Genomic DNA, 13,846 nt, shown 5'->3' on the forward strand with positions numbered 1-13,846 from the left:
TTAATTTTTGAGATATTCTAGTACGTAACCATTAAATCTAGATTTGGAAAATGATCCTCGAGAAACACAAATTAATTTTAACCTCTCTTATTAACACCAAATTGGGTGCCGAATTCGTTTGGAGTCCATAAGGCTTCAAATTTATCCAAATCTGAAGTACTAGATTTAATTTCAAATTGAAAAATCTAGAAAATTGCCTTATTTTTGAACCGCAATCGCAATTGTATCGCATTTCTTAACAATTTCGCAATATTGGACTTATCAGAAATGAATCACAAAAATTTGCATTTACTTTACTACTCAATTGCACTTAGCACTTCAAAATTTAATCAAAAATCTGTGTACAATAAATGATCAAACTCACTTAATCAGCAAAAAAAAGTACAGCACAAGTCATAACCATGAGTCATAAAGTTATGAAATTCATTCAATTAAACATAAAATTTCCATAATCACATCCAGACTTATCGGCTATTTTTATCACACTTAATTATAATCTGAGAATTACCAAACAAAATTTCGCTGAATTATATTAAAAATCCTTCTGCACTATTTCACCGGCAAATGAGAACTAATAATAGAAGTCATAAGAGCACAAAGGGAATTGAGTATATTTATTATTCAGTACTGCTTCTCTCACCACAAACACATGACGAATTGAAACACTAGCTTAGTATTTTATAAACAAAACAAAATTGCATTTACATGTAATAATAATACTCAGAATATTCAATTTATTGCTGTTATTGGTTGTCAATGTATAGCTTATTATGAAAAAAAAAAAAATAATAATAATAATAAACATAAATGGAATAAGTTTTTTTCATGTACAGCACATGAAATATATATACTTTTTAAATATATTAAAAAAAATAAGCTTTTTTTTGGCTGTATAAATAACTAGCAGAATTGTTAATAAATTATGTTCTAGGCAAATAAACAAGTTGATGCCATCCAACAATCTCTTCCTTTAAATTCAGTCCAACTAATGGAATTTGCACGCCACCCAAAAATTCATTTTCTTGTAATGTATCATGTCCCCAAACTGTAATTTGTAATGTCTTCAACTTGATGATCTGTATAGGCATTCGGTACTCTAATGTTTCCATAAAACTTGGATAGCATGTCTTCTTTACTACACGAGTCTTTCGTTTTGTTATTTTTGATTTATCAGGTATTAAATAGCTTTTGACATATGTGTTTGGTTCCTGTCCACTTGTCGTGATGGGTAAGCTGCGTGCGTGATGAATCTGTGGATGGGAAATATGAAATTAAAGCAATAAAATTAAAATTAATTTTTAATCCGATGGATTAAATTTTAAATCCGGCGGATTAATTTCAAAAGTGATTAATTTTGCAGTTCCGACTTATCGCACACATTCAACATCTCCATGACCTACCATAACAATAAACGTATCGCGATGATAATGAATAGAGAACTTAATTTCTCCACAAATATTATTTTCCGGTGATTTCTTATCTTCGCGCATTTTCAAGGCATGAATATCAGCTTCTTGTTGATCCCGCAATAATGGATGGAAAAATGTAATGACTAAATCAGAATTTAAGATCTCAGTTGATGAATGTAGAAGAGAATAGATGAACTTTTTGACTTCAGGCAAACGTCGCTCAGCGACTGTTTTAATATTAGATCGTCCAACGGAAATTCCACTCTGAAGGCTGCAAAGAAGAAAAAGAAAATTGGATTAAAATATGAAACGTGATAAAATTGACATTTTAATTCATACCTGTGAAGTCGCGCAAGTGGAAACAGCAAACACAATTTTTGATGTAATTCACAAAACTCCTTGTAGGTACGAAACAAGTAAACAGGATCTGGATTACTTTCACGAGAGACTATTAATATGTACGTATAATATTTTTCCAAATTGTATCGCTTCTGATATCCATGAACAATTATATTGCCGATTGATCCTTCTTGTGAGACACTGGAAATAAAAATTTATTCATTAATGTTGGAATTGAATTTGAATATTATTTTGGGTGCTTAGTGATGTTGATAAAGTTTAAAAGTTAAATATCAAAGAGATTTTGAGGTTTCGCTTGAAATTGGAAAGGTTCCTTTAAATTCATTGACTGTGAAATCCTAATTTGGTAATTAATGAGATGTTTTCTTTGCAGATGAGTAAGTTATTCTTGTAATTAGCAGTAGTGATATTCATTGACTCGTGAGAATGGGATTGAGAGGATGATTTTAACTGTTTTGATCCTTAAACAAACTCAATTATTTGCTTTTTAGGACTTCTTTGAAATCCGTTAAATTGTAATTTGAAAAGTGAATTTTGATGTTCGTTAAAACTTTGAACTTTGATTCTCGTTAAAATTTGAATTTTTGAAATTCGTTAAATTTTTGAACTTTGATTCTTGCAAAATTTAAATTTTTGAAAAACGTTTAAAATTTGAATTTTAAAAAGACGTTAAATTTCATATTTCAATACATCTTGTGAAAATTGTCATGCTATTTTGCAGAATGGCGGTTTCCTTGAACCTCTATAAAAATTTATCAATCAATAAAATAAATTAAACATCAAAAAAAAAAAGAAAAACCCTAAAGATACTCACTTATATGTCTTAGGCACAAAGCTCAAAACTTCACTTCCTTCCCCCTGATTTGTGAATCTCATCTGAGCCAAATTATGAAGGAAGAAGTTAAATTGAGTAAACCAGCTCTTCAACGACACATGTATCATTTTAGCGAAATTTGAAGCAGCTTCGGGATTTGACGCGCCAGGCATAAGTGCATTTCTAACATAATTAACAGCATCACTAGTTACACCAGGAATTCCAGACGATGCCATAAATGCAAAAATATGTAACAATAAATCTCCATGCTTTCTAACAATATTAAAAGCTTTACAGCATAGATCAACAAAATTATGAAATTTAGATGATGGTTTATCGCCGCCGTTTATAACATAGGCCATATCGGAAGTAAGCACAAAAGGTGTTCGATCACGTTTAAAGTTTCCAAACATTTGTGCATCACCAAGAAACTTCCCAAAATCAATATGAAAGATGTGTCCACTTGTTTTAAGCATAATATTATCATTATGACGATCACAAATACCAAGAATGTATGTAATAATACTATATCCAGCACATGATGATGTAAAATTGTCAACAGCACGTTGATACTCTAATTGATTGGGATTTTGCTTTTGTAGCCATTCAGCAATCGGCTTATCCTTAAAAGATCCAGTTAATCCACATTTGACTTGAATTTCACGTAATGTCTCAGCATTTGTAATCATCTCAATCATTCCTTTCTTAAATCCAGTTGGTACACATTGGAATGAAACCATTTTAAGATCTAATCCTTCTTTAAGCCACATCTTGTCTATAATTCTGACAATTTGTAATGTCAACATGTCTTGCTGTAAATCATCACCGCATTTAAAGATTGCAGGAATAATAAGCTCATCTGGTCCCATAAAATTAATTTTTAAAGGCAAAGTATTCGAATTAAAATACGAGCATGTCTTAGCGACGACTCCTTTTACTTCTAGTCCTGGCGATAGTGGCAAACTTGTTGGATTCTCGCTTAAAATTTGATGAACATTCTCAATTGTTTGACGTAAAATTGGCAGTCTTAGTGATTCCTTTGCTGTTTTGACACTTTTTGCTACATCATCAAGTGACTTACATAGAATATTCTGTGATAGGAATCGACTACAAAGATTCTCACCACAAATAGCTAGCAGTGCTCTTAACATCATTTGATTACGTCTGTGAAATCTACACTGCAATAGGACATAATTATCCTCATAAATTTGAGTCGTTTCCATTGTATTTTGTGGACAATCGCCAGGCAAATTTTGAATCAAAAGCCAATAGAGGAAGTGAGCAACTCGTGGTGAATCCAATGATCTTCCAAGTAAGAAACAAGCTAGCGGTGATGATTCATAGCAATCAAATTTCAATGCTTGTAATAATTGCGGCAAAAAGTCAACAAGTTCATCTTCATCCATTTTGGATATCCACTTGACAGCTTGTTCCCTCACAAATAAATCAGGGAATTTCGGTAAAAGTAATTCAATTGCTTCCAATGGCGTTAATGGACTCCATTCCTTAACTAGTGCATGTAAATCTGACAATGATGCATAATCCCAACTATGTGCTGTATTTAATATTTTTGGCAGTGCTTTTGGAAATTTGTGTAGATAATGCCTCTTTTCCCATAAAACTTCTCGTTTATCAATTTGATTGAAGAGAACTCCTTGATTGACTGTATCAACTAATTCATCTTGTAAGTTCCTATCCAAGCACTCGTAATCGAGTTTTGGTAAATTAGCATTAATCACAATATCGGGAAAGACTAAACATCCGTCAAAAATTGGAATTTCAATGCTTAAAATTGGACAATAATCTCCTTGTGGATGTGTTCCACGTTGTGGCGATGGACATAAATATTTTTCATTTGTTGGTGGCCAAAATGAGAGGAAGTAAGTTCCTTGAATCATTTGCTTCTCATAATCAAAAAATTGTATTGATGTCCATCCCAGTTCTTCCTGCAACATTTCACCTTCCTGATGGTTATTCTGACTTGTATCATTCGTGGCTTGTCCATCAACAGGTTGTTTTAAACATCCATAAAGCACAAAGACAATTCTTGATTCACGCGGTAAGGAACAAACTGGAACATCATCAAATATCAACCAACTATCAAATGTAAGGCGAGGGAAGAATCCACAAAGACTATTGGAACAAGGCGTAATTCGCGGCTCGCTGACACCCCTTGTTCCATGATATATTTGACTTGCTAGCTTATATTCATCATATTTCCAATGTGTTGGAGGTCGATGAAGTGCCATTACATTAAGCATGACATTTTGGGATACATTTGCAATGCTTTTTATGGCTAAAATAAGATAAAAGATATTAAAATTAATTAAAGATGTTTGAAATTTTAACGATTTTCATAAATTCAAAATGAACTGATATGAAATGAACTTTGGATTACTGAACGAATTTTCAAAAATAATTTATCCGTTAGAAATTCAAATTTAGAAATTCCGTTAGAAATCATAAGCAGCAGTAAATGACTTACGTGACTCCCACTGTGGTCGATTGACTGAAAAATTAACTTGGAATGCTTGCGAATAAACTTCTAATAAATGCTGTACAGAATCTCTAATATCATCACAAAGTCGCTTAATCTCTTCACTAATGCTTCGAGGCTTCAATGTCACATGCGAATAATTTCCTTTCTCAGAATCAACTTGAAATGTTGTGCGAGTAAATGATGGTTGTTGCTAAATGGTATAAATGAAAAAGCTTAGTCAGTGATATATGATAAATGCAATAAACTTACATGCATGTTTCTTAATTGCTCATCGCACGTGTTTTTCAACTTATTAATGGCTGAATACAGCTCAAAAGTATCAATAGCGCCAAGCAATGCACAAATTGCCTTAACAGCTTGAATAACTCCCGAAGCATTAAACGATGAATATATTTGCGACGTGCTTGCTGATTCCAGTTTATCAATTTCCATTTCTAATGTCTCAAGTAATATAATTAATGACTCATAACTTATTGACGTGACTGGATCTTTTGGTAGAATATTTTCAATTTTAAGCTGCGCATCTCGACAATCATCTTGATGTGTCCTCGCAATGACCTTCATATATTCATCCTTTTTAGGAAATAGTCCAAGTTGGACATCCTTTTCTAACTTAATACTATTGTGAATGTATTCCAATTGTGACAAGCATGAAAACGGCGATAGCCATTCCTGTGATCCAATTGTTTTGAGAGCATAACTTTCAGCACTTCCGCTCAATTCATTTTCAAGATTTGTCAACACTTGCATGATAACATGTGAAATTGTCGAGTCTATATCACATGTAAATGCCACTGGATCTAAATAAGTATCAAGCTTTTGATAATTTTCTGTATTTGACTTGATTTTATAATTTTGCAGATAATTATTTGGTAAATTAAAGCATTCGAATGATGGATATACTAAAATTTTAATAATTGATACATTTAGATATTTACTGTCGAGTGCTGCAGCAACAACATGACCAACATTAGATGCACTATCATTATAATTATATTTTGACCTTAAATCCTTAACCATCTTATAAAATGCCATCGAGTCTTTGTCATACTTCCTGCGCTCTACAATATTCTCATATAGCTTTTTAGAGTATTGATTATTTGTATAAAATTGTTGACTATTTATCGTTTCATGTTGATTATTGGAATGAGAGGAGTTCCTTGGCGGAAGTGGCGGCGGTTCGTCTTGTGTATATTTGTCTTCCTTAATTGATCCAGTACTGTAATATTCTGATGAAATGTCTTGTGTTGATTGATTTTTTGGTGACGTTACTGACCGATCACTTCTTACGACTGCTTCATACAATGGATCTGAATATTGTGTGCCGCCATTGTAGATATAATCGAATGGATCTTGATCTGTGTAATATGCATTGCTTGCTTCCTCGTTTTTTGATGATAATGGATCAAATGCATCGAGGATATTGAACATGGAATCATCTGCGTCGTCTAAATTAATTAAATTTTCATTCTTTGATGTCCTTTTTAATGCTACATTTTGACTAATTTGTGAACTATTTAATGACTGACTACTTCCAGCAATACTTTGAGTACCAAGGTTTTGCGTCGTAGATGTTTTTGCTGGATCTGACACTCTTATTAATGAATTCTCACTCTTTACAGTATGAAATGATTGTTGAATAGTTGTGGGTGGTGGTAAAGCAGTGCTTGTTGAAGGTACTGGCGCATTAATTTGTGGTCTTACCCATCCATATTGATTCGGTGAATGTGCATAAAGTCCATAAGATTGCTGTTGATTGATTCCTGAATAAGCTGTATTATTATAGGGTGAATAATGTGGCTGTGGTGAAAATCTCTCAAATCCTAGTCTTTGTTGATAGCTTGATGGATTGAAATACATTTGTTGACTATAATATTGATTGTTTGCTGTATTACTAAGGCTGTATAAGCTTGGAAATGATTGCGACGATGCCTGTTGATTTGCAATAGTGTATGGAACAATTTGATTTCTATTTGAATTTAGCTCAAGAATGGGCCCTATTAATTTATTATATGGATCATCTTCCTTCTTTTTAACGACTTTCGTCTGGTCATCATTTGCGAATGATATCAAATCCAGCTCATCAATTTTACGCTCAATATTTGATAAACTCGACGAAGAAGACGAAGAATGAAGAGAATTTCGCAGTTTATTGTCTGGAATGATAAGTTTCTCATAACTTGTTGATTAATCATTAATTTGAAAATTTTGTTTTACCATTTATCGATGTTTTACTATAATTTGGTTGATTTGGGAGCGATCCTTTACGTAATTTAAACTCATCTAATGCTGCTTCTTCTAAACTAATTGCTTTTGCAATCTCCTCCTCGCTCATTCGTGACATGTTGAGGAAATTTTAAATTTTTAAATAAAATATTTCTCTTTTTATTATTTATACTAGTATAGTTCCCCGTTAAGCATGATACTAAATCCAGTAACATCCAGGATCATCAAGTTTATTAAAAAGTAATACGTAGAATCATTCTAGATATTTCGAATAAGATCCATTAACATGCAGAACCATTGTAAACAATAAAAGAAAGATCCAGTAATATCCAGGACCATCAGGTTTGGTCAAAAGGATCAAATTAAATATTACTTGAGTTATTGTTTGTAATGGATCATGTTTAAAATTGTCCTAGAACTCTTGTTAAAAGGTATCTTTAATTATAATTTTGCAGACTTAAAATCGACAGACAATCCTTCACATGACGGAAAATATATTTATGATCTAACTTTTACATATCGTTGATGTGTAACTTATTTTTGTACGTTATGATTTGACAACTTTTGTTAAAGTAAGCTTATAAGTTACATTAAAAATTGTTAAAAAAATTAATTTAAGATGATTCTGCTGGAAATAATGAGTTGTCATCGTGATTTGAGTGAATTATTGAGATGAATTGATTGATATTTTTCAACTGTTTTGCAAAATTTGAATGACTTTACACATCATTGAGATTTTTGAAATTTTGAAATTCGCTTGGTCAATTAATGATTTTTTTCGATTTTTCATGAATTATGAATTAAAACACACCTTTAAAGTTGTCTTTCATACTGATTGTAGTGCAAAAATAAATTATGGACTGAATAGAATTTAATAGCTCCTTAGAAATGCAATGATTTCTGTGATATTTGAGATAAACAGATTTTTTTACTTCCCGCAGTTTTCGAGTGTAAACATTGGGCGGTTCAAATTTATTTGGAATTTATTTCATTGGAATTTTTCTTATCAATCCCTATCATTTTAAGCTGCAGGATATGTGAAACTATTGTAGAACGTGCGATAAATATGACCTAAGTGAAAAGAAGCTCAAAATAGTAAGATAAATAGACTTTTTAATCAAAAATTGCCACAAAAATTTAAATTTTGAAAAAATATTTTTGAATTTTAAATAATCCGTTAAATTTTGACAGCATGTTCATGAAAGCTCAACCACGTGGATCATCGAGGGATTAATAGTTCAAATTCCATAACAAATCATTCCATCAATAATCAGTCACCAATTTTTATGTTTACATTGAAACAAAACTGAGAAAGTATTTTATTATTATGAATTGATAATACACACGTCAGTGTATTAATTAATCGGCAAGGAGATTAAGTGTTGCAATTAAAAAAATATGATGAGAATTAAGAAAAAGTTCTTACTATTCACATTTACTGGTGTATTCTTTGTCGTCATCTATTTTTACCTTAATTCAAATGTTCCTACTGACAAAAAGGATCTCTTTTATTTTGGACAATCGAAAAAGAATGAAAATCGAATAAAGACACCGCGTCATCAAATATTTGATAGTGATCAGAACAAGCAGGTTGAGAATATAATTGATATTAATGAGAACATAATACCACAAGACTCAAATGACCGAGATTTAGAGAAGAAAGATTTGATTAATGATCAAATTCTACCTGAAAATAGCAATGATGTTGAATTGTCGTGCAATATAGGAACCGATGAGATTCCTAAACCCGACATCCAGATGCTGGAAGCTTATCGTGAGATACCATTCGACAATGTTGACGGCGGTGCATGGAAACAAGGTAATTTTCACCATTTTTTGGACAGTTCAATCTGTTTTACCGGAAGATAGCTTCGTTCCGCCATTGTAATTATTGAAAAAATGACTAAAATTGTCACTGCTTGTGCCACATACTATATTATTTTGATAAAACAGATTATTTACTTTTCTATTACTCATTGCAGGGTTTAATATCGAATATGACATCCATCAGTGGAATAGAAATCATAAACTCAAAGTATTTGTTGTTCCACATAGTCACAATGATCCAGGATGGATTAATACCTTTGATGAGTACTACGAGAGGCAAACTAAGCATATATTTTCAAATATGTTGAGACATTTGGACGAAAATGAGAATATGAAGTTCATCTGGGCGGAGATTGTATACTTTTCTAAATGGTACGACAGCTTATCATCGCCGGAATCAAAGAAAACTGTTCAAAGGTGAGTAACTGGATCTTTATGAATGAAAACATTGCTGAATTTCACTCATAAATGCTTACTGGATCTTAAAAATTGTAAACAATATAATCCAGAACATCAACACTGGATCTACATCGACTACAGATATTCTAAATTCCTTTCCATCATTTCTTTGCAGATTAATAAAGCGAAAGCAACTTGAGTTCGTCACGGGAGGATGGGTAAGCTATTCAACAACAATTTTCACAAGAAGCACTTACAATGCTGTAATTTTAGGTCATGCCTGACGAAGCTACATCACATTGGTACTCGGTTTTGATGTCATTGACTGAGGGTCAGTTATGGCTGAAGAAAAATTTCAATATAAGCAATATAAAGTCATCATGGGCGATAGATCCATTTGGACACTCATCTGTATTTCCTTACATACTCAAGGAAGCTGGCTTTGAAAATTTGTTGATTCAAAGGACTCATTATTCTGTGAAGAAATACTTGGCACAAAAACAACAACTTGAATTCAAGTGGAGACAAACCTGGGACACAAAAGGATCAACTGAGTTATTCACGCATATGATGCCGTTCTATTCGTATGATGTTCCTCATACTTGTGGACCTGATCCGAAAGTTTGCTGTCAATTTGATTTTAAGAGATTGCCTGGATATGGATTGAGTTGTCCATGGAAGGTATGTAATGCTCTGCTGGCCTGCTGCCTACTTAGATTCAGTAGATTTTTAACGGTTAAATCAAATTTGAGTTTTTTACAAGAAATTGTTGTCTAAATTTAAATTTCCTTTGACCGTTATATTATTAAGTCTGAAAATGTCAATTCTCTGTAGTCATATTCAGCGTTTAATAATTAATTACGCTCCGATTAATGTCATATAATCAATTTTAGGTTCCACCGGTAGCAATAAACGACGAAAATGTAGCAAAACGAGCAGAAATGATAGTCGATCAATGGAGAAAGAAATCAGTTCTGTACAAAACTCGTTCAGTATTGATTCCTTTAGGAGACGATTTTCGATATACACAGTCAATGGAATGGGAAGCACAGCGTGTAAATTTTGAAAAACTTTTCGAATACATTAATAATGAGCCGAGTTTTAACATTGAGGCAAAGTTTGCTACATTACAAGAGTACTTCGATTCAGTGCATAATGAAAAGGGTGTGTCGAAATTTCCAAGTCTTAGTGGTGATTTCTTCACGTATGCTGATAGAGACGATCACTTTTGGTGCGATAATAATGCAATTTATTCTATATATAGAAATTAATATAATGAATAATAATTACAGGTCTGGCTATTTCACATCTCGTCCATATTATAAGCGAATGGATCGCATATTAATGAACTATTTGCGAACAGCTGAAATGTTACATGCATGGACATCGTGGGAGTCAAATACAGGTTTTGAAAAGCGCTTAGAGAGTGCAAGACGATCGTTGTCAATTTTCCAACATCATGACGGCGTGTCTGGAACTGCAAAGGATTACGTGATGCGTGATTATGATAAAATGATGGTTGAGGGTATTAAGAACAGTAAATTTGTTATTCAGCAAGCTGTTTATAAGCTTTTAACGGAACCCAACATTTATCATCCTGATTATTCATTTACATACTTTAATGTTGACGATTCAAGACCAGCTACGAGCGATGACTCATCAAGGTCAGTCATTATAATTGGAGATGAGATACCATTTAAATACGTCGTCATACATAATTCGCAAACATACGCACGTAATGAAATTGTAGAATTTTATGTAGCTAAGCCATACGTTTGTGTAACTGATTCTGATGGTAATTCAGTTGATGCTCAAATTGCACCATCATTTAGCTGGCACAAAGGAATTTACGGTCCACAACAACCACAATTCTCAACGACCAAATATCGATTAATGTTTACAGCAAGCATTCCAGCACTTGGATTATCAGTATATAAATTAAATGCTAAGAATAATAAACAAGACTGTCCATCAACATCATTTACAAAAATTACAATATTCAGTGATTCTCATTTCGATGTTAATTTACCTGAATATCCTGACAATGTCAAGTTTGAGGAACCAAGAGAAATATCAATGAGAATTAATGAAAATTCAGCCGGTGCATCGTTCAATAAACTTGGAATATTAAAATCATTATCATTAGACAGTAAATCACCGGTCGTTCCAGTTCATTTAGAATTTATGAAGTATGGTACGCGAATGTCACATGGACAACGAAGTGGTGCTTATCTCTTCTTACCTGAAGGAACTGCACAAAAAATGCCATATGAGCCTCCAATTGTCGTTTATTTAAATGGACCATTAGAATCATCTGTGGCTGTAGGCTTACCATTCGTAATCCATGAGAGCATTTTAAGAGGCGGCAACGATGCTTTGGAGATAAGAAATATGGTTGACATTGGTGACATGAGTAATACGGAAATTGTCATGCGATTGAGTACGAATATTAAGAATGGAAATGTATTTTACTCTGACTTGAATGGTATGCAGTATGTCAAGAGGGAAATATTCAAGAAGTTGCCACTTCAAGGCAATTATTATCCGATTTCTGGTGGCATTTTTATTGAAGATGATTCACTTCGTTTATCATTGTTCACGTCTACACCACTCGGTGGATCTTCTTTGAGTCCTGGAGAAATTGAAATTATGCAAGATAGGCGATTAAATCAGGATGATGAACGAGGTGAGTTTTTAACTGTCAAATAAATTTCAAAAAATAACGGCCAAATTATTTTCAAATAATGTTTGAATTTGTATGGTTTTTGCAAATTTAAAAGCATTTGTAAGGTTTTAAAATTAAAAATTATATGGCTTTCAAACATTTTGAACAAATTAATAATTCTATTTGATTTCAGGTCTCGGCCAAGGAGTTCTAGACAACCGACCAACACTTAACATCTTCAAATTAGTCTTAGAAACCCGCGAATCATGCAAAAAAATGGACGAAAGATATCCAGCTGGATATTTGACACCAAATGCTTATATGGAACAAAAGAAGCTTCTGCATCCATTCGAAAAGCTCATATTTACCGAAAATGATTGGAATGGATTAAAACACAGTTTCGGAACAGATCACGAGGACCATGAAGGATATGAGATAGTCACATTGAGATCTTTACCTCATATACGAACAAATTCAATAGGCTTAGTTATACACCGAACAAATTTTGATAATTGTGTCGATTCATCAATTAGCGGAAATCAATTAAATCTTAAAAGACTTTTGGGACTTGATGAGAATGAGGATTCGAGAGAAATTTATCGTTCAACTGTGACATTATTAGAAGCTAAGCAGAAAGTAAATGATGAATCAATTGGCATGTGCGCGATGGAGCTGAAAGGCTTCATTTTGAAATAACTTAAATTAAAAGCATAAAAAATTGTAAAAAAAGGAAAATATTGTGATTTTTATTAAACTAATTTAATTAACATAACATTTTTTTTGTGCTATTCCTTAGTTCTTTTTTTGTGAGTACAAAATAAACATTGAGTTAATTATAAATCTATTTCTCCTGTGCTGTATTTTCTTTGTTCTCTTTTCTGTTGATTTTATTGGATATTGAGAGAGAGTTGTGAGTTTAACGGACAATTTGAATATATTTTGAATTTTCACTAAGTCCACTCAATGCAGATAGACAGTATTTAAGGAATTCTAGCTGTATTGAAGCGGTTGAGAGCTTGTTGGGAATGAAAGTTGAGGAATGTCACTTTTAAGCACGTAATGATACAGGAAATTATAATCCTATGGATGGATAAGATAAAATATAATCACAGCTACAGGAATTTGGGATTAAATAAATATATCTTGCACAATGTATTCCAATGCTCCACCATTCACTCTAGTAGATGATCCATAAGCATGTATGTAAGTCAAATTCCCTGATGTGAAACAATATTTCACAATTACTGAAATCATTAAAAATAATCGTATTATCATTGAAATTTTTTGAAAATATTCAATCAATTAACAGTATTGGAAAAACTTGGGAAAAACCAATTAAACCAACTTTTCTGGATTGACTTCAAAACCTGAAAAAAATAAAGAAAATCTCTAAAAATCAGCAAACCAAAGACATTTAATCAATAAAATCAAACATCTCAAAACCCTCATGAATCATGTCCAAGAACTTCAAGTTATAAATCTGTTAATAACATCATCTATCAAGTTGTTAGCAACGAGCAATACATTGTAAGGTATGAGAATATAATTTTTTTTAACAGAGAGCAATATATTATCATGTAGAACAAAAAGTGTCAATAGTTAATTAACAAAAGAAAAGTAAATGAGATAAATGAGTGCTTAAACAG

General features: G+C 32.4%; 2 protein-coding genes across 3 annotated transcripts; one reads left to right on the plus strand and one right to left on the minus strand.

Moving 5' to 3' along the window:
* Positions 1–587: 587 nt before the first annotated feature.
* Positions 588–7,471, minus strand: Pi3K68D (phosphatidylinositol-4-phosphate 3-kinase catalytic subunit Pi3K68D). Of its 2 annotated transcripts, XM_070634447.1 has the most exons (7): positions 7,301–7,471; positions 5,333–7,239; positions 5,069–5,273; positions 2,584–4,879; positions 1,749–1,949; positions 1,401–1,680; positions 588–1,250 (listed from the first exon to the last, which is right to left on the minus strand). In XM_070634447.1, the coding sequence occupies exons 1-7, from the start codon at positions 7,425–7,427 to the stop codon at positions 921–923; spliced, it is 5,346 nt and encodes a 1,781-aa protein (XP_070490548.1). In that variant the 5' UTR covers positions 7,428–7,471; the 3' UTR covers positions 588–920. The 2 variants fall into 2 exon arrangements, with proteins under 2 accessions (XP_070490548.1, XP_070490549.1); XM_070634448.1 differs by lacking the exons at positions 588–1,250; positions 1,401–1,680; positions 1,749–1,949 and adding an exon at positions 1,956–2,511.
* Positions 7,472–8,259: 788 nt separating this feature from the next.
* alpha-Man-IIa (alpha-mannosidase 2) lies at positions 8,260–12,974 on the plus strand. Its single transcript, XM_070634642.1, has 8 exons — positions 8,260–8,404; positions 8,501–9,128; positions 9,292–9,553; positions 9,711–9,753; positions 9,809–10,216; positions 10,429–10,766; positions 10,828–12,221; positions 12,394–12,974. Exons 2-8 carry the CDS (start codon positions 8,708–8,710, stop codon positions 12,894–12,896), a joined length of 3,369 nt encoding a protein of 1,122 aa, XP_070490743.1. The 5' UTR covers positions 8,260–8,404; positions 8,501–8,707; the 3' UTR covers positions 12,897–12,974.
* The last annotated feature ends 872 nt before the right edge of the window (positions 12,975–13,846 follow it).

Source organism: Chironomus tepperi, unplaced genomic scaffold (genome assembly GCF_022539635.2).
Source record: "Chironomus tepperi strain 1889 unplaced genomic scaffold, CSIRO-AGI_Ctep_v1 contig_85, whole genome shotgun sequence".
Lineage (NCBI taxonomy): Eukaryota > Metazoa > Arthropoda > Insecta > Diptera > Chironomidae > Chironomus > Chironomus tepperi.